The sequence below is a fragment of the Limulus polyphemus genome, unplaced genomic scaffold (assembly GCF_000517525.1).
Source record: "Limulus polyphemus unplaced genomic scaffold, Limulus_polyphemus-2.1.2 Scaffold181, whole genome shotgun sequence".
Taxonomy (NCBI): Eukaryota; Metazoa; Arthropoda; class Merostomata; order Xiphosura; family Limulidae; genus Limulus; species Limulus polyphemus.
The window spans coordinates 592,414-611,536 of NW_013665791.1; the positions used below are offsets into that span (position 1 = coordinate 592,414).

A 19,123-nucleotide genomic window follows, 5' to 3' on the forward strand; every position below is an offset into this window, starting at 1 on the left:
CTATATTTAGGAAACTTAAGCTTATTAAAACAAAACACAAGGGTGACAACAACAAAAACAATTCGCTTATCTCTATCCAAAAAATTTAAATATTTAATGTTTGATATATGGCAGCACAGAAAGTAGCATTTTCAAATATTGGAAATAAATAGTTACGCAAAAAACGTCCGTGCGTTCAAACATCCGTGACAATTATCAATCAGGAATTTATACAATCTACAGTTTAAGGATACTTGGTAATCGTCTTTTTTCAAATACTGTTCGTGAGATTTATATAAAATGGAAGCCCGGTTGCCCAATAATATGATAAGTACATTCTAAGAAACTTATCATAAAAATGTTTATATAAATATCGAATTACTGCTTCTTTCCATACTACATTTTGTTTCGAAGACTATCATACCTAACTATTTTACGAAAATCCATCGAATATACTTGATTTGGGGTTACTGACTTCTTATTAATCTTCAAGTGATCCTTACTGTATTTCTTTAACAGTTTCCTTGAAATAGCTCGCGTAGTGAAATTTTTACATCATTCTTGTTTCTTTGGAAACTAAGCTATGCTTAGATACCATCCACTCCGCTACGATAAACGGGTTATCCGTGAGAATATTTATATCAATAAATCGTTAATATAAATTTATGTTGTATATATTATATTCTCTTGGATATATCTGTTCAAATATTTATACCCAAATACAGATGACGTAATTATTATCGCCATGTGAAACATAAACAACAATGTAACTGTAGTAAGTTGTTTACGTACGTCCACCTGAATCTTTAGTACAGTAATAATTTCATTTTAAAATAAAATAACAGTGTTTTACTCTTAAACCAACAATGTTAAGGGTGATTAAGTTAGGCTATAAATTTTTTTAAATATATTTTTGGTTATATTTTTAATAATTCATAAATATCCACTTTACTTTTATCGTAAGATTTCCAGCTCTCTGCTGTTTCAGCCACAGGGAATCGAAGCAGGGATTGGAGTGTTGTAAGTCCATAAACTTACCGCTGCCCCACGGGGGGATATTTTTGGCCCGAAAATAGCTTTCATCAGCTTTTCTCGTAACTGTGGATTTTTGAGTAACAAGGGAATTTTGAGCTATAAAGATAATCAATCGCCTCTATTATACTCTCTCAAAAAATAAAAATCTGGCGGATAAGAATGCGTAATTCTCTACAATGAAGTCTTAATTTCATTTGTATAAACTTTATCTAAACAACATAGGTGGTGACAATTACCCTGCGTAAACATGTGTTTGAATATCATGATGTTATTATTAGATGTATTTTGTTGAAGAGAAAATATCGGTTGAATACTTTGGTAATTATGTGTTTCAATATTTTGTTTTTGATAAAAGTTGTTCTAGTTACTTTACAACTGAATTGATAAATTGATAAATACATTTAATGAGCAACTGGTATACTTCCGATTAAAATTCACAGAAGGTAAAAACTACGTAAAAATGTTTGCATGTTTTGCTTTGAAAGACTATTTGCATGCTTTTGTCAATTTTCAAGTAAATTCCCATACCCAATTCCGAGAGCCCCCAAACCCTTTGATTTCCGATTTGGGAACCTGATTGTTTGTTTGTAATTAAGCACAAAACTACACAATGTGCTATCTGTGCTCTGCCCACCACGGGTATCGAAACTCGGATTCTGGCGTTGTAAGTCCGCAGACATACCGCTGTGCCACTGATCCTTTACATGATTATGCCAATTTTTATGCAAATTCATGGATCCAATCTAGAGAACCCACGAAAACGTTTTGAACATTTCTAAAACTTGAATTTCAGTTATTGTTAAGAGCGGTTTCTTACATTGTAATATCAATTTTAAAATAAAGCGGTTCATTCAAACCTATGAGTCCCCTAAGGCCCCATGATGCTCTATTTTAGAGCCTCCTCACAACTCTTACGAAAACTAAATTTTTCGTTTGTATTCCTCCTGTGAGCTTACGTACGTGGAAAATGTTAAGTCATTTTGTTGAGAACTGTGGAGAAGAATTCAAAATTCAAGTAAACATTGATACACAGGTGTAGAGAATTATTAGATACATAGTTATTTCCATTCTGGATAGAAAATTTAGCACAATATTTTAATGATAAGTAGTACATTGTGAAGTGGTTCTTATTGTTATAGGTGAACTTCTCCACTGCTATACTTATGGGTAGTTTTTAAAAAAGTGTAAACAAATTGTTCCACGTTTATTTCAATCTTTTTAGCATTTATTAGAATGCAATAACGAAACATTATGTATCAGACAATTAACAAAATATGATGAAAAATAGACAATAACTCCTCTTCATGGGTGATATAGTATACGACTAAACATCTTAGATTCTAAATTTTTGAAGATGTTTAATTTCGTGACTAAAGATTATTTTTAGAGCACTATTAGAACAAACAAAATTATATCTGATCATAAGACTGGCACCTTCCCAGAATCTGTAAGAAAGTGTGTCAAGTTACGCAATGTTTACTTGTTATATATAAACACTATTATACGACTAACAACAATGCTGTATTTCACGTGTTGTTTACTAGTTATTTTGCAATTCCGTGCTGCAGTGACGTATTCAGGATTACCCGAGGGATAGCGCAAGTCAATGGTCAAATTTGCTTGGCTTCGGAGCATGCAAACGCTAATGGTGCGTGGCCATGTACGCTTCAGAGGGCACATGAAAAAGAAATATTACAATAAATTCGAAAATAAATTCATAACCCTTAGTTTTCTTTAAATAAATGTTAACTTTAAAGCAGCATTTTAATTAAATGTTGGTTAGGTAAATTAAAACGTAAATCCGCTATTTCAGAACATACAGTATACTGTTATCAGACAGAAAAATTGAAAAGGCGAGGTACGCTACTGAACTTTGCAGTTTATTTCAATTAAAGATATAACTGATATACTTTTATCGCGTATATTTTAGCACTAAATATATGGTGAGTGACAATGAACACTTTTTTGTTAATTACTTCTATCTTATGCACTTCTCGAATTTTAATAAAATGTTCAAAATAAAATAAAAAAGCCACTTATTTCTTGTTTTCAATTTCAAGACATAAAGAATAATTCTGTATGGATAAATAATTCATTTCTACTAAGATATCACTTTATCGATATTGATACTTAAACGTCTGTCATCGAGTTGAATTCGTTTAAAATCACACACAACACCTGATGGATGCATGGATCGCTTCCCTTTATTATTGACTGACATGACCACAAGAAACAAGTGCCAACCTCCTTGACAAGAACCCACCTTCTAACGTTTAATTAATACACGATCCATGTTACTATTGGACGTATGGTAGGAAACCTGTAGTAAACTTACTATTAAGAATATGAAAGTTGTACTTCAATGTTTTCAAAATTATTTTCTAAAACCACTTTATCAAGTACATTTGAGAAATCTTAAACAACATTATAACATTTACACATAAATATTTGCAAAATATTTTCATAACTCACTTATGTAATTGTTTTTTTAAAGATCTATAATACCAATATGATACATATTCTCCTAACTTTTGTCTACACACATACACATGACAGGAATAATTCCTACGCTTAACCGCGCGATCCACAGAGAAGACAGCTGATCAGCCAATAATTTTATTCTTACGCGCCAAGAAATAGTACGTAAAATAACCAAACAGAAAATAGTGAATTTCATTAAGTATATTCGCAGTGTAACAATATTTAGAACTTTAAATGTCTCTTACATATGTAACTATACAGTAACTGTTGATGGTAAGGGATTATACCGTTATTAGAGTAGGAGCAGAATAACACCACACCATGCACCACGCTTTTCCCGCCAAACGGTGTTGCGTAGCGAGAGAAACTGGTTAGCGTGATCACTTAGTGTTAAGTGTGTATAAAATTTGAAGTTCTGAAACTAAGAAATGGCTTTATATTCTCGCAACAGTGAGAAAAGACGAATATTTAATGAACTAAAGAGACAACAAGACGAAGTTATAGGAGGCATGTGCAGGTAAGTTGTGTAGAACTGAAGTAACCATGCCGTATTGAGAGGCGTGTATGTGTACAAATTGTAGTTATTACTTAGTTACTACAGTACAACCACAAGCTCCGCCGGTATTTCCTGTTGGGTTTGTTGACTGTTGCTGATTGTGAGCTGTTAATTTTTATTCGGCAAACTTAATCTTGTACATTAAAACTGAATCTTAACTCTCCATGCAATAATATTATTGTGCAATATTGGAATGAATGAAAAAATAATTAATTAATCACTAACTTTAGGTAGGTTAACTTATAAACGTTAACTATAAAATAAATAGTTTAGTAACCTGTACTATAACACTAACAGTATAATTTATAAGCTAAAATATTACTGTTAGGTTTATTAAGCATTGCATTCGGCACAATTTTCATATTTTTGATGACTTGCAAAAAATTTAATAAGGTGAATAGTAACAAACTAGTATATCATACCGTTACGCCAAATTGGTGGTGAGTGAGCCTGACAGTAGTAAGCGGGGGAGTAAACTTATAAATACCAATATTTTTGGTGATGCGAGATCAACATAATATAATACTAATAACAGTAACTAATTTGATGAAATGATAAATACGAAGTGAACATTTGAGGAATTGTAAATATAACTGTTTTGTTATAAAATCGAAAAAAAAAATAATATTTTAGATAAAGAAACAAAAATGCTGAAATTGAAAATAATAAACTTATTTATTGGATGATAATATTGATAATGTAAGGATTTTCTTTGGTTAATATTTCAGAATAAGCACTATGAGTTAGTGTGAGATATATGCACACGGTGTAACTGTATAATTATGAAAATAACATTGTTTTATGAAATGAGTTTTTAAATATTTGTTTTATAATATTGTAAATATTTCATGAGTCTGCTGTAATTTCCTATAGTTTTTCTTAACCGGTTACATGGAATTGCAGTGTATTATTGCATTGGGATTTGATGAACATCTTGTGGCCAAAATTAGGAAACTAAGTTATTTTACCCGTCTTTTAAAACCCATATATATATATATATCGTTTGAAAATACAAAGAAATAAAGTTGCTAACCTTCCAGTGAAGGTCGCTTGGTCAAAATATTAACCACGATTTTTTTTCCGATTACAGGTTGCAACATTTTAATCATTTCTTTGAGATATGATCACGATTTCGCTGTATTTTATTTTGTATTAATGTTCACGTATGAAGTAACATTATTAAATTACTTTTATATCTTTATAAAATTACTTTTCAGTATGCAGGAACATGTATCGTTAAATGGCTACACCGCCAGTAGTAGGCGATATCGTTAGTGCTACGCACAGTACAGTACCGCTAATATACGTGTAGTTAGTAGCACAAGCGGGTTGTGTGCTCTCTGAGATTCCCACTCATTAAACACACACACACACACACATATACATGGAGTAGACGTACAATGGCCAAAGAATATTTGGCATCGAGCCAAGTTCATCTGCGCGTCAAGCGAAGGACTAGTTGGCTGTCTGGTGTCTACTGTCTGGCAGCTGCGAGGACGAATGATGAAAAACGACTTCGTAACTAAAATAAGCTGTGGTGAAACAGAAGGCACACGACAAATGATCTAAAAAGTATTTTGTCTTTCCTATATGTAGAAAACGCAATTCGCGAACAAGCGCATTCCTTAATTTGACCGAAATTACAAAGATACACGCTAAATAAAAGCTCGTATATGTAATTAAATTATAAGTCTTTTCACCAAGTGTTATTGAAGTTCCTGTGATGCATTAGTCGGTAACTTTAATAATGGTAATTTTTATGAAATATGGATTGCGTTAGTTTTCTCAAACAGCATAAAATTATTGAGGAATAAGTGATGCATAAAAAAATGATAGCGCCACAAAACGCATCATAGTAACGTTTTGTTGGTGTATTTTATTTTTCTGATAATAATGATCATTTACAAGTTTTAATAAATTCTAGATTTCTTTGTTAATATTATTAAAAGATGAGAAATGTATATTGATAAATTATTTTTAAGGCCTTCCATTTTATCATATGCCGAACGAATTTTTCTTCATGTAATCTCTGATGTTTTTTTTTAAAACCTGTCTACCAATTCTATAAGCGTTCAAATTCTACTGTAATTGTTCTCGAGAGGAAAGAAAGATGATATTGACATGCCTCTATTTTTGACAGGCTTGGAAACAGGCCAATTTCACCGAAGTCACAAATGGAGCAAGAAAAAAGGATTCGCCGGGAAATAGCTAACAGTAATGAAAGGCGTCGAATGAAGAGCATAAATGCCGGCTTCCAGTCTCTTCGTCAGTTGTTACCACAGCAAGATGGAGAAAAGCTTAGCAAGGTATTAGCTATACAACAATAATATATTGTGTAGTTCACACTAGAATTCACTAAAGATATAAAATAAAAATCAACTTGAAGAAGACCCCTATTAAAAAAATAACTATAATGCTATAGTTTGGATTCACACTGTATCACGAAGTTTCATATTATGTTCGTTTAAGAACAATGATTAAATTTTGATACTCCAAAAGGCCAAAACGTGAAATTGTATTAAGGTTTGGAAACCGTAGTGTAGAAATAAAACAATAATGGCTTTTAAATCCTCATATCCCGATTGCTACATTTTCAACAATAATTTTCATTAAAAATGGGCATCTCAATTCTTCTAAGCAAAAGTTTTATCTTTTATCCAAACTTTATATAAAGCACCTCACATGCTAATATGGTTTAGAAATTCGTTACTTATGCTACTATGTTTTAGTTTGATGAATCGATTTATTTAGTTATTAGATTAGATGCTTCGGATTTTGTAGAGAATCGTATCTTTAGGCTAACTAGAGAGTTACACTAAGCCTGTCTTATTTCTTTTCTTCTAAATTGTGTAATCAGGCGATTCAGGTTCAAATTCGTCGAGGTCACATACTGAAAATATTTCGTGCAATTACCTCTTCAACGCATACCATATTTTATCGTATGGATGTTCGCGCCACTAGAATTGGCATTCTGCCAAATCAGATAGGCCTGTATTCAGTGTAAAGAATGAGGTTTGTCTGGTGGACACGTGCTGTTTTGTTTCCCAAAGCATTGCCAGCACAATGTTTCTATGGTGATAAAAACAATTAATTTGTTTATGTGGATATTACAACTGATAAACAGAGTAATGTTAATACATTTTAGTTTTATATAAATTTATTAAGTTTGACTTGAGTTTATGAAAAGCCTACAGATATTTCTTCTTCTTGAAAAATCCATATACACTGTTACACTACAATCAAACTAAATTATAAGAAAATCTTAACTGTATTTCGTCGTGTGGTTTGTTTGTTAAGGCGCTTTAAAACGAGATATCCCAAACTCGTGGCTTACAATGATCCCCTTTCCCCTATTTTGTATTTAATGGACCTCATTATTCTGACGGCCCTTCTATATTGTATTTATAGTACCAGATACTGATATGTTAAAAATAAATTTAAAAGACTCGTCGTAACTTGACCGCCATTAGCATTTAAGTAGTTTTATTTATTGTAAAAATAGAAAGTTATTCTTGGTTATATACATTTCCCACTGTTTGAGAAATAATGTTTTAAAACAACATGTATATATTTTTTGTTATGAATGTACGTCAAAGCCTTAGACAGTTCCGAAGGAAAAAAAAGATGAACATTGTATCCCCGAATTGTTTATTTTATTAGTGTTTGATTTAAATTTCACCGAAGCGACTTAAGTTATATTTTTGGCATAAAAATTTCCTGTGTGTATTAGAAACTTGTAGATTATATAATTTTGATATTTGGGCTATCAGTAAAACCGAACTTTTATACGCTACATGATTTCAAAAACATACCGTATAACCTAAGCCATTTTACGGTTTTACTTTTACCATATGTTGATGAGTCATCGTGTGTTTGTTAGTGATCAGCGTGCCTATCTGGAATTTAAAGGTTCATTGTTTGCGTTTTGTTGTCGTAAAACTGCACATGTGGGCCATGGGTGTGTCACAAGAGTGATGGTTAAATTCCAATATTTTATTCGAGTATTCGATGTGTTGTTGACTAATTGCCTTTCCTATAGTCTATAAGTTCAAAATTAAGAATTGAAATGCGCAGTAAGCCCTTTTTGTATCTTTGCGAGAAAATTCTGAAACAAACTAAGGCCTGAAAGCTCCCTAAAACAACATGTTATTAACAATGAGTAAATTTTTGTTGAGCTTCAGCTCAAAAGTGCCACTAGTTTTGAAAAATACAAACAAACCCTACCTTATGAACAAAACCGTAACGAACAAAAAAAGTGTTAGAAACTTTTCTAAGTGTTTAATCTTGCATTGGACGAAATGTCTTGGTACTGGATATTGCAGATGTGTGGTTAACATATTCATAGTGTTCTCTACGTTCACTCATAGGTTCTTATAAATATTCTAGTCTAAGTAAAATAAGAAACAGAAACAGAAAATTAAAAAAAGTATATTTCCGTTTTTATTTTCTATTATTATTAAGAAGAAATTATTCCCTCAAATACAATCTCGCTTATATAAGTTTAGATAATAGTCACCACAGAAATAGCCTTGTCTTTCTCAACTGAATTCTTCTTCTTCACTCAGCAGTGGCATTTTTATTTTTCCTGTGACATAATTGTTACCACCAATAATTTCTTAAATATATTGAAACCTTTATAAGTAATGAAATTTCCAAATTCTCGTTGCTAGGAGGAGAGTGAGGTAGATATAGATGAGAGAGTATATGGACAAAGAGAAAATGTGACGTATTTTGTTCGTCTAATGACTGCTAATATTATATATGTACAAAGCATGATCACAATGTAGGTCAGCCATGTGACCGGTACTTCCGGTGAGACAAGTGCTAATATTGGTGAACCGGAAATTATTCATACACATAGGAGACATATATGTGTAGATTTTATTGAGTGAAGTATTTTATGCGCGTGTCTGACACGCGCAGTTGAACACACGCAAATATCCACCCATATTTTGTACATGAAGGTGTTTGTTTGTTTGAAGTTAAGCACAAAGCAATACGATGGGCTAACTGTGCTCTGCCCACCACGAGTATCGAAACCCGGATTCTAGCGTTGTAAGACCGCAGACATGCCGCTGTGCCACTGGGGGCACATGAAGATATAATAGAACATTCTAGATCTGCCAACAGCTGCTTATATTTGATGTAACGTCTTGTCGAAAGCCTAGTTCCGAGTAAACATCACACATTCATTACAGTATATTTTTACATGAATCTTATCTCATAAACATGGCAAATTATAGTCAGAACTGGAACCGACCAATAGAATACTCAGATATAAGAAATTAGATGACGTAATATAATATCCAATTTCAAGACAAAAATTCAAGCGAAAAACAAGATTTTTTATTGTCATTTTAATTTAGGTTACACAACAATCGACATTTCATTTTGCACTGAATTGACTGTATAAGGTTTTATGTTTGAAGTTCGTAATCTTAATTGTCTTTTCTAAACTAACTGGGTAAGTTTATTCTTTGCATACCGTTCTGTACAAAATTGAGACCCAGCTTTTGACTGGCTTTTTTTTTAATATCATTACTATACAGTGGCATAACCGGGACTTGAAGGTTGGTTGTGGAATTAGCAAAGTACTCCAAAGAACTAGTTCAGAGCCCTAACATTAGTCAAATATCGCTATTAGGGGAGAAAGGGTGATAGAGAAGTGCTAACAATCTTCAGGTATGAAATTTTATTTTATAAAGTTTAACCAATAAATACAAAATTGTACAAATCTCAAGAACAGTCTTTCTCGAGGTAAAGGGGTAACTACGCTTGTTTCCCAGTCACAACAAGCGATTTTCTTAAAAAATTATTTTGGTGTACGGATTAACACAATTACGTCGCTAAAACGTAGTAGTAGTTTCGAATCAGATGACAGCTGATGAACCCATATAGTTATATACCGTGCTTGTATGTATTTGTCTTGGAGGTTGTTCAGTAAAACGTATATTGAAAGTGCGTGTTTTCAGATTAAGTTCAAACAAGATAAAACTAACGCGAATTCATGTGGGCCTGACGATAATTTTTGTGAGACTTCTACATTTATTTCTTCTTTTTTTCTTTCGTCCATTTCTGTTAGGGACTGAATATATATTTACGTTCACATGTTTGAATGCCACACTAGCATTGTATAAAAAATGTCGGAATTGTAAGCCACAAGTGTCTTTTGGTCTTCTCAGAAAGGTGCGGAAGGTCTTTTGTTCCATGCACTACTCCTCTAACCGTTCAAAAACGTCCTCTTTCCGTCATTGAGGTAAAGCGCAGGTGGTGGCGAGGTAAAGTCTATTCATCAGCTAGTGTACTCGTCACCGGAAGTGTTCGCGACTGGAAGATCTGGTTACAAAAACAAAGTTTTAGTTCTTTGCCCTGAGGTATTGAGGATATTGTTGGACCCAAACTGACGTATACACGTGCGTGTGTACCTGTGCTCTTAGCCAATGAGAAGTGGTTGCTTGGCGAAAGCCAAGTAACGATTAAATCAACCTAGAAGCAGATGGCTTTTAGGATTTTTTTTTGTTACTGTTGTCGTTACGATTTCAAAACGTATTGCTTACAGTCTTGTGTGTGTTTTTTTTGTAACACTTTATTACGAAATGTGTCTTCTCCGCAGTGCAGCTGCCTATGTGATGTTATGAAATATATGCTTACTTTTATGAAAACATTTATCAAGCATAGTTAAAAACGCCAAACCTTTTTCTGTGATTGGCTGATATAGAATGCTGTGTTTATATACATACTCTATAGCAAATACTGCGAAAGAAAATATATAAGTATATCATTAAACACCTGTTTTCTTAATGTATAAATAAAACATTAATTATAACTTAAGTACTTTCAGGGCTTTCTTTTAATGTCCTTTAAATAGTTTATATCTTTGAAGGTAGAACTAGCCATTTATGGCAAAATTGTTAAAAATATTTTTACACACACACACATGCAGCAGTTCCAATATCATTTGGTATAGTTCAGAAATTTATATCTGCGGTAACAATAGTTCATTTTGGGCTCGAAATGAGGCCTTTTCATACAGTTTATAGTGCTTAAATATTGTCAAGTAATTTCTTTAAATTCACGAAAATGAATGATTTTCATGGTTTTTTGTAGTGATGAAACCGAGGATTCATGAAGTTTGTTGCACAAAAGTGTGTTCAGCACGTTTGGAATCTCTGGTGCGTTATAAGAATGACAGTTGAATGATTTGAATCTCGCTGTTCCATTAGAGTAGCCCAAGAATTGTCGGTGGGTGCTGTTGACTAGATGCCTTCCTTCTACTCAGTTCGAAATTATGGGCGGCTATACGCAGATAGCCCATGTTTAGCTTTGTAGGAAAGTTTAAAAAACAAACACAAATAATTACTAATAAGTTATATACTACTATGTAATAAAAAATTTCTGTACTGCATTATTCCAGTAACCTTTGGAATGAAATGAAGCTATCGATAATCTAAACAAATGGCAACAAGAAAACACCATCATCTCAGCTTGGCTTTAAAATTCTGTATCAACACATTTTATATGGATATTTCCAATAAACAGATGAAGGGTTGTAGTTCAACAAACTGGTATGTTTTATGTAACCTTTAAAACGTTTAAGTCTCTGCACTAAAATTGGTAAAATGTTAGCGTCTTCCGAAAAATAAGTATCACTGATATATTTGATATCGTATCAGTAATGGTGGTAAATATGTTTGGAGCCAAAGTGATGATAATTGACAATTCATTTATTACCTCTGATGATAATGAACTATCATCAGTATCATTTCACATTATTGCGGTATATAACAGCCCGAGGTGATCAGCTGCGAGGCAGTGCGAGCTGTTTTGTTATGGCACGCTTGTGTTTAGGGACCCGTTGTCAAAGTTTTTCTCGTCTGCGCTTAAGAGCCGGTAGAAAAAAAAACGTGACTAAGACTTGCACCGAGTTAATTGTATAATTGTTTTTCGAATAACTATACCGATTTTAGGCTTGAAAACTTATAAAATAGCATATACTATAATTAAGAAATATCGTCAAAACTGGTTTTCTTTTCAGAACATTTTTTTTTTTGTACTCTGTTGCGTCGACTGAAACTGTTTTATGGAGTTGGCGTTATCGAAGTCAAGAATCTAATTCGAACGTGGCCGGTTTTGAAAATTTTACGATATTCATTTTTCAGATATTCCGTTTGGTGGCCACCAACAGTAATAAGCGTCAATACGGAACTCATCGCCAAATGATTGACTCTTATCTTTGTGAATTTATATGAAGAAATAGAAACAAAGATGGAGATTTATTCAAAACAAATATTGTTTAACATCGCAGAATTCGCTAAATAAATATCATATAATGTTTTATTATTAATTATTTTATTGCATTACTGGTGTTATTTTCAAACTGATCTGTTGGTGGTCAGTAAACGGAAAAGATCCCATGATATCTTGCTTCATTATTTTACCACTTTCAGATATAGTTGTTGTTGCAAGAAATATCATCAGCTAAGTCCTATTTACTCGTTTTGCAATTCGCATGTAAAAGTAAGTTTAACGACGGAAACTAACTTGTCATTAAGATTGCAATGCTAGTTTGTTCAGATGAAAGATCTGCCTCCCACCTCACCCTCAGTTAACTATATTGACTGTTAAGGTAAAGCGTAAATTCATTCGCAGTGAAGAACTGTTAATGTATGCGCGCGCGCACACACACATAGAGTTAAAATACTGAAATAAATCATGTGTTATGTAAACAACTGCTTGCTTAAAAATATTCCGTAGTGGTTATATATTTATTATTGTCTTTTATTTTTCTTTCTTACAGAAATTCAGACATGTTTTGGGCACTGACTTAATGCTATATTTGCACATAAATAAAAGCTTTGGCAGTCACGGTTGAAAAGTCTCGATATGTAACGTTACATTGAACCTTGTCTTCGCGTATTTTATGAGTTTACAGTCTGACCGATAGCAAAACTATTAAAAAATCTGATATTGGAAGTAGTTTTTTGGCAAATACGTTTTGACCCTTTCTTTACACGATGTTAAACGTAAAAAGGAAAAACAAAAGTTAACATGACAGTTCAAACTCTCGAATGTAAGAGATTACAGTGGTAATGAAAGGGGGGGGGGGTACTTAATAATAGTTTTTGTAGCCTGTCAATTAACACTTAAAATTTCTGTGTTAATGTAATGTAACCATTAGTTTTTTATTTGGTTACTCTTACTCTCTGTAGTAATAAAAAAAAGAGGAGGTAGGTAGTAGGTGTTTTAAGGTGCAAATCACTAAGGCAATCTGTGCCAAACATAAGGTAGTAGTATTTGTTAAAATGTTCAAAAAGTTAAAAACTCTTCACTTTAAAGGTTTTGTTTATGGCAAACACATTTGATGATATGACTACTGTACGTACGGTAAATTACATAAGTAAAAACCGTTTGACCTCATCAGAAGAAGCGATTTTTTTGTGTAATGTTTTATTTATTTTTATTGCCTATTCATTAAAAGGTACCGGTACGTCGTTCCGGCCCGTTCCGCCAGAAAAAAAAAATCAGTCTAATAGTATGTACAAACTTTTATTGTGTGTTAACTCTCACCTTATACCACCAAATCAGTATTTATTTTAAAGGTTCTGCCCGACATCACGTCTTATAGGTCGCAAATATTGAGTTTGTAGAAATAATCAGCCCTGGATTCCGAGCATCTGAACATCGTACACGGCTTAAAGTAAAAAAATCAATTGCTGATATGCTACCCTGTTGCGTGGGGAAACGTAATGCTTGGCGGTTTATTTTTGTCGTTTTTGTTTGATATACTTTAGTTTTAGCTTATTCCTAGAAGTGATAAATTTTGATTACGTTAAGCGTGCAGTGTTACAAGAATCAATGAAATGCATACAAGTAACCCAAGATATATTTGCACTTCTGTTATGTAACCTTGACCCTGTGTGACTAGGTCAGGAAATTTTATCCCACGAGACAGAAGAAATGAGGGAAGTTGGTTCCCATAACTCGCCAAAGTGGGATGTGTGTGGTGCGGAGAATAGGAGGCGTGAGAACGAACTTTGGTTTTTTACTTTCAAGAGTTTAAATACCTTTGTATTTTGCATACGGACGTACAATGTGTGTGTGAAAAGAAGGGTGATGGCAAGCTATTTTCTTAGAAATATAATAATATGAAGTTATGTCAATGTTTTAAAATCAAAAACAAACAAATAATTGACATTGTTGATTATTGTTCTACGGCAGTTTTATTTCAGGTGTTAAATTGAAATTTAAACATTGTAAACAAAGCTTGTAACATGTAGACTGTTCTCTTCGTACCAGAACCTTCGTCAGGTAATAATGTACATTGTAGCCCGGTGAAGGCTCTGGTAAGATGGCGGAAATTTTGCAAATAAAAGTATTATAACGTAGAGAAATAGTCTGTGTATAATTTTACGTATCAACTGACCTACGTTATAAGTCTTAAAAGACAAAGTGTGTACCATGTTATAAAATGATAAACCGCCATCCATAGCCTACAAAATACCTCGTAAATTTTCATTTTTTGATAATTTGACACATAAAGTAAATCAAAAGTGTTCTTTTTTATGCTGATAGAACCAAAGCTACTAAAAATGTTCCATTTCAATCTAATGTTGAGAGTTTAGTTCTAGTGGTACCGGTAAATACGTAGAGTGGAGAAAATGGAGCTAATAATGAAGATAGAAAACTTTTTTCTTTTTTGCGCAAAATCATAAATTTACACACACCCTCCACTCAACCCCCGTATTCTTGCGATGAAATGCAGAAAGGTGCTAGAATCTGAGTTACGACAATTGGTACCACACACTATACGTATGCCAATCAAACAAATTATAACATATTATAAGTTAAAGTCTCAAATGTAAATATGCATATTATTTGTAATAGTGTACACTTACTTGTTTACCGAGTAAGTTTAAATGAATTTGAACTATTCGTTTGAAGACGTATTCTGTGTATTTGTAAATAAGCTAAGCATCCTTCATATAACAGAGCTAAATAAACCAAATAATATTTAAATTTTTGGCATACATCGGCTTGGTCTTGTGCGTTATTTTCATAAGTTAGTTTCATTCTTACATTAACAAACTTTTATACTCTGGCTACACACACACACACTAAAATCACGGATCGCCGCAAAGTGTCGTAACATATTTTATTACCACGCCCCTGGCACAAGCAGCTGACTCATGTTACGTCATCAGAATACGCCTAGAAAAATTCTTTCGGCTCACGTAACTACACATCATCAGCAGAAAATTAAACGCCCGACATTTTTCGCTGAACTATGTTATGCCCCCCTCCCACTACAATTTTTTTTGTACTTGTAATCAGTATTCATTTTCGTGTTGCTTACAAGGCGCGTTTCTTTTCGTGAATTTTAATTTGTTTGTGACTAAATTTGTAGTTTAATAAATAAAGACTAATATATGTGTTTATATAAAGAGAAGGTTAATAAACATGATGATAAGTACCATACAAAATAGATTTATAAATTTAAGAATAATTTAGTGTAACTTTTGCTTTTGTTAAATGAAACAAAATTGATTTATCGATATCGTACAGCTGGGTTTCGAACCGGATATACGCGTTAGTCACATGTGTAAAACTCCTCGTGACTATGATGGCGCCACCGTCAAAATTGTCAATCATTATTCAGCAAACTTCTCTATCAGAAAATGCGACGTGAAAACTGAACATCGTGAACTTTTTTAACAATATGTTATTTAGTATGACTAGCTGATTGCGTAGATATCACGAAGTTTTGTTCTGAGTTATTCATCATCTGTTTTATGTGTGTATTGCTGATATTGGTAGTTGGTTGCTGTAAATAAGTTTACATTTATTGTTCTATCTCGAACAAATATTGTTTTCCGTCGTTAGAAGTGAAAATAACTTCACCAGTCACTTGCCTGAAGAAACCCAAAAAATTATTAATTTTTGCAGTTTCTTTGTTTTCGAATGAAAATATTTAGGCGTATTCCGACGGTCCTACCAATTGTTTTTGTTACTTTGATCGACTCTCTATCTAATTTATGACTATTCCAATCTAAAACAAGTCGCGTAATAATCATTTAATGATTATAAGATTTAATATAAGGGCAACACTGTGTCAATCAATGGATGTTTATATCTTGCTATTGAACTAACTAAATTCCAGCAACTGCACCACTTTTTTTTTTTTACTTTCGTTGTAAAATCTAGATCAGTATCAAAAATTAACAATTTTATGGACAAAATAAAAATAATTAAAATAACATTATTACTGTCAGCGATGGCTAAATAAACATAATGAATACAAGACATGTAAAAGTGTACTGATATACTGCCCGTCTGATTTCGGTGCTCCTTGTGGTAAGACAAATTTATTATAAGGCTGTGGTAGACCAAAAACCGGAAAAGTTCTCAGTCTAGTTAACTGGAAGTACAGAAAGTTATGTAATATGTGGTAAAAGAGCAAAAATATAAAATCAGACTTACAAAACACAACTTATTTTAAAGGGGGAAATATCTGTTTAAACTAATTCTTGTGAAACAAAATTTTTTTAGAAAATCGGAAACTTCGTGGATTTGTACATTTTTAAAGTTGCTGAACATGAATTAGTGAAAAATGTTTTTTAAAGTAAGCGACTTGCCATGAATGTAGTTCTGTATTCGGCTTATTGAGCCATGAATGTAGTTCTGTGTTCGGCTATTGAGCGGGGATGTTTTCGAAGTGAGTCATTGTACAAAATCGATTGGATTTTGTTCATTTGTAAAACGTTGTGATTATTCATTGTTCTTACCATGGTTGTGGCGTAAATTTATGTTTGAATAAACAAAGCTTTTATTTATTCCTGTTGTGCAATAATACATGTATCATTTCCTTATCTTCTCTAGAAATAACTGATTGATTCACTTCATTCAGGGGCTTAACCTATATGTACTTGATAAATGAATGTTGAAGTGTTTTCATATATATGTATATAATGTAACAATCTTACGTCATTCTGTTTTTTTTTTGGGGGGGGGGGACTAATTACTTAAAGCGTTGTGTATACTTTACGTGCAGGTGGCTGCGATAAGAAGTTGTCGGCGCTACTTCAAAGTTTTGACCTAAAACAAAAACTGTTCAAAAACACCGCTTAGATTGTCACTTTGTTGGAGTATGGCCGATAGGGTTGAACGTACCTCCAGCACACTAGTTACAAACTTAGAAGAATCAAAATATTTCTATATACGTCTGTGTTACACTCGGCTGGGTCCATTGCCTTTGGCGAACGCGTTCCAAGTAAGCCGTGAACTAACACCCGCCCCATGACTCGTGTCTCAAGAGGGTAAAAGGAATGCGCTTGGTGCGGAATGTGGGCCGACAACGAAAAGACCACATCCGGGTAGTCACAATATCTAACGGTTGCTGATCTCGCGCGTTTGGAATTTCCACTTGCAATTGATCTGAATAATGTTAGCCGGTATCACGTGACTTAGTTCCAAAACGCCCCCATATCTCGAAGTTCGCACTACTGATGCTATTGCGCAATGCGATCCTCGTGATAAGTGTGAAACGATTATTCAGCGTTTCGGAATAGAATGATGAGAAACGGATGAATAAAAAAAACACAAGTTGGTTTGTAGAAAGATTCAGAATCACGGCGTTATTTTTTGCTTAGCATGTTTGATAGTTTGTGTAAAAAATTGGGATAGTAATCTAATTTTCATTAACCCTTTTGGTATTATTCTTGTCAAGAAATGTTAGTATTTGATCCTTATTTTGGCAATAATTGTTTTACTAATGCAACTTTGGTGAAGGGCTAAGTTAATATTTATTATCACTATCGTTAACACAACTAACCCTGAATTCAGTTATTTGTGAAAACATCCTTGAAGGTCTGGTGTTTAATCTTATGTAGGATTTTTTCCTTCTATCTAATGGGTGGAATTTGGGAGTGAGTAACTATTATGCCCCGACTTGTAGTTAGCAAATGACTCAATAATTAATGTTAAGTGGGTTCAATAGTGGGATGCCCTCCACCTAACTGTCACTACCATTTTTAATGTTTATTTTAAAGTTTTGTTATTATTATTTTTTATTTTCCTGTTCTTAAGGCAATTTAGTGGAATGACTGAATCATTAATATTCATAAATCGTAATAACAGTTATTTTGAAGTGTTTGACTCGCATTGGACATCATGTGCACATTTTGTTAGGTTGGCATACATTTTTTGAAAGTGTTTTTTTTAAGTTTGCTAAAAAGGAAATACATAATCGTACCCTTATCAATAGCTGTTTTTTAAATTAAATCAGTTGCTGAATTAGAATATTTATTGTCATTGTTAACACTGTTTTATCGCTTTTCGTGGTATGTTATTCATCTTACTTGGGTTGATATATTTTTTTAAGAGACATAATTGGATGCGTTCCATCACAATTATTTTTTTTAAAAACTGGATTTAAGCACTGTATTTAGCAGACGTAAAGAATTTTTGCATGTTACTTCTTCCTATCCAATCACAGCTTGAGGTGTTGGATCTTAAATAATTTTTTTTATCGATTTTAGAAACGGGTCAAGCATTAAAAGCTATCAAGTGAGGAGACAGGCTTTTTTGTGCATTTTACTGAAATTAGTGAATCGTTTTCTGCTGTAAATACACTAGTCCTGTGCTGTGAAATTACAATAAAGATTGATTTTAACGTAATTAACATTTTAACTTTCCACATAACTACTTTTTACCTCCGCTACCTAAGGTGGACGGAGATTATGTTTTCCCCCTGTTTGTCCAAAACGTTTGAATGGATTTGGACGAAAGTTCGTATACATTTGGATTATGACCCAACTTAAAAGTGATTAGTTTTGGAGAGTCAAGGTCACAGCAAAGTCACCAAAAACAAAAAATCCCTATCTGTTAACATGGGAACAGACTTTTCACACTATTTTTGCACTATAACTCAGTCAAAGATGATCGTATTTTGATGAAACTTGGTGGAAATATGTAGAATATTATTCCTAATTATTTTGTTAAAAATGATCCATGTCTGTTCAGCGCTTGTAAATATTTCTGATGTTCTGCTTCGAAATCTGGTACTTGGATTCCACC

General features: G+C 33.0%; 1 protein-coding gene across 2 annotated transcripts in view; it reads left to right on the plus strand.

Moving 5' to 3' along the window:
* The first annotated feature begins 3,823 nt into the window (after nucleotides 1-3,823).
* Nucleotides 3,824-19,123, plus strand: part of LOC106478123 (transcription factor AP-4-like) — a 21,838-nt gene continuing 6,538 nt past the window's right edge. For both annotated transcript variants that reach the window (XM_013938635.2, XM_022381647.1), the window contains exons 1-2: nucleotides 3,824-4,012; nucleotides 6,192-6,357. In XM_013938635.2, the coding sequence (XP_013794089.1) occupies nucleotides 3,924-4,012; nucleotides 6,192-6,357 (255 nt within the window). In that variant the 5' untranslated portion in view covers nucleotides 3,824-3,923. The remainder of the gene's footprint in view (nucleotides 4,013-6,191; nucleotides 6,358-19,123) is intronic.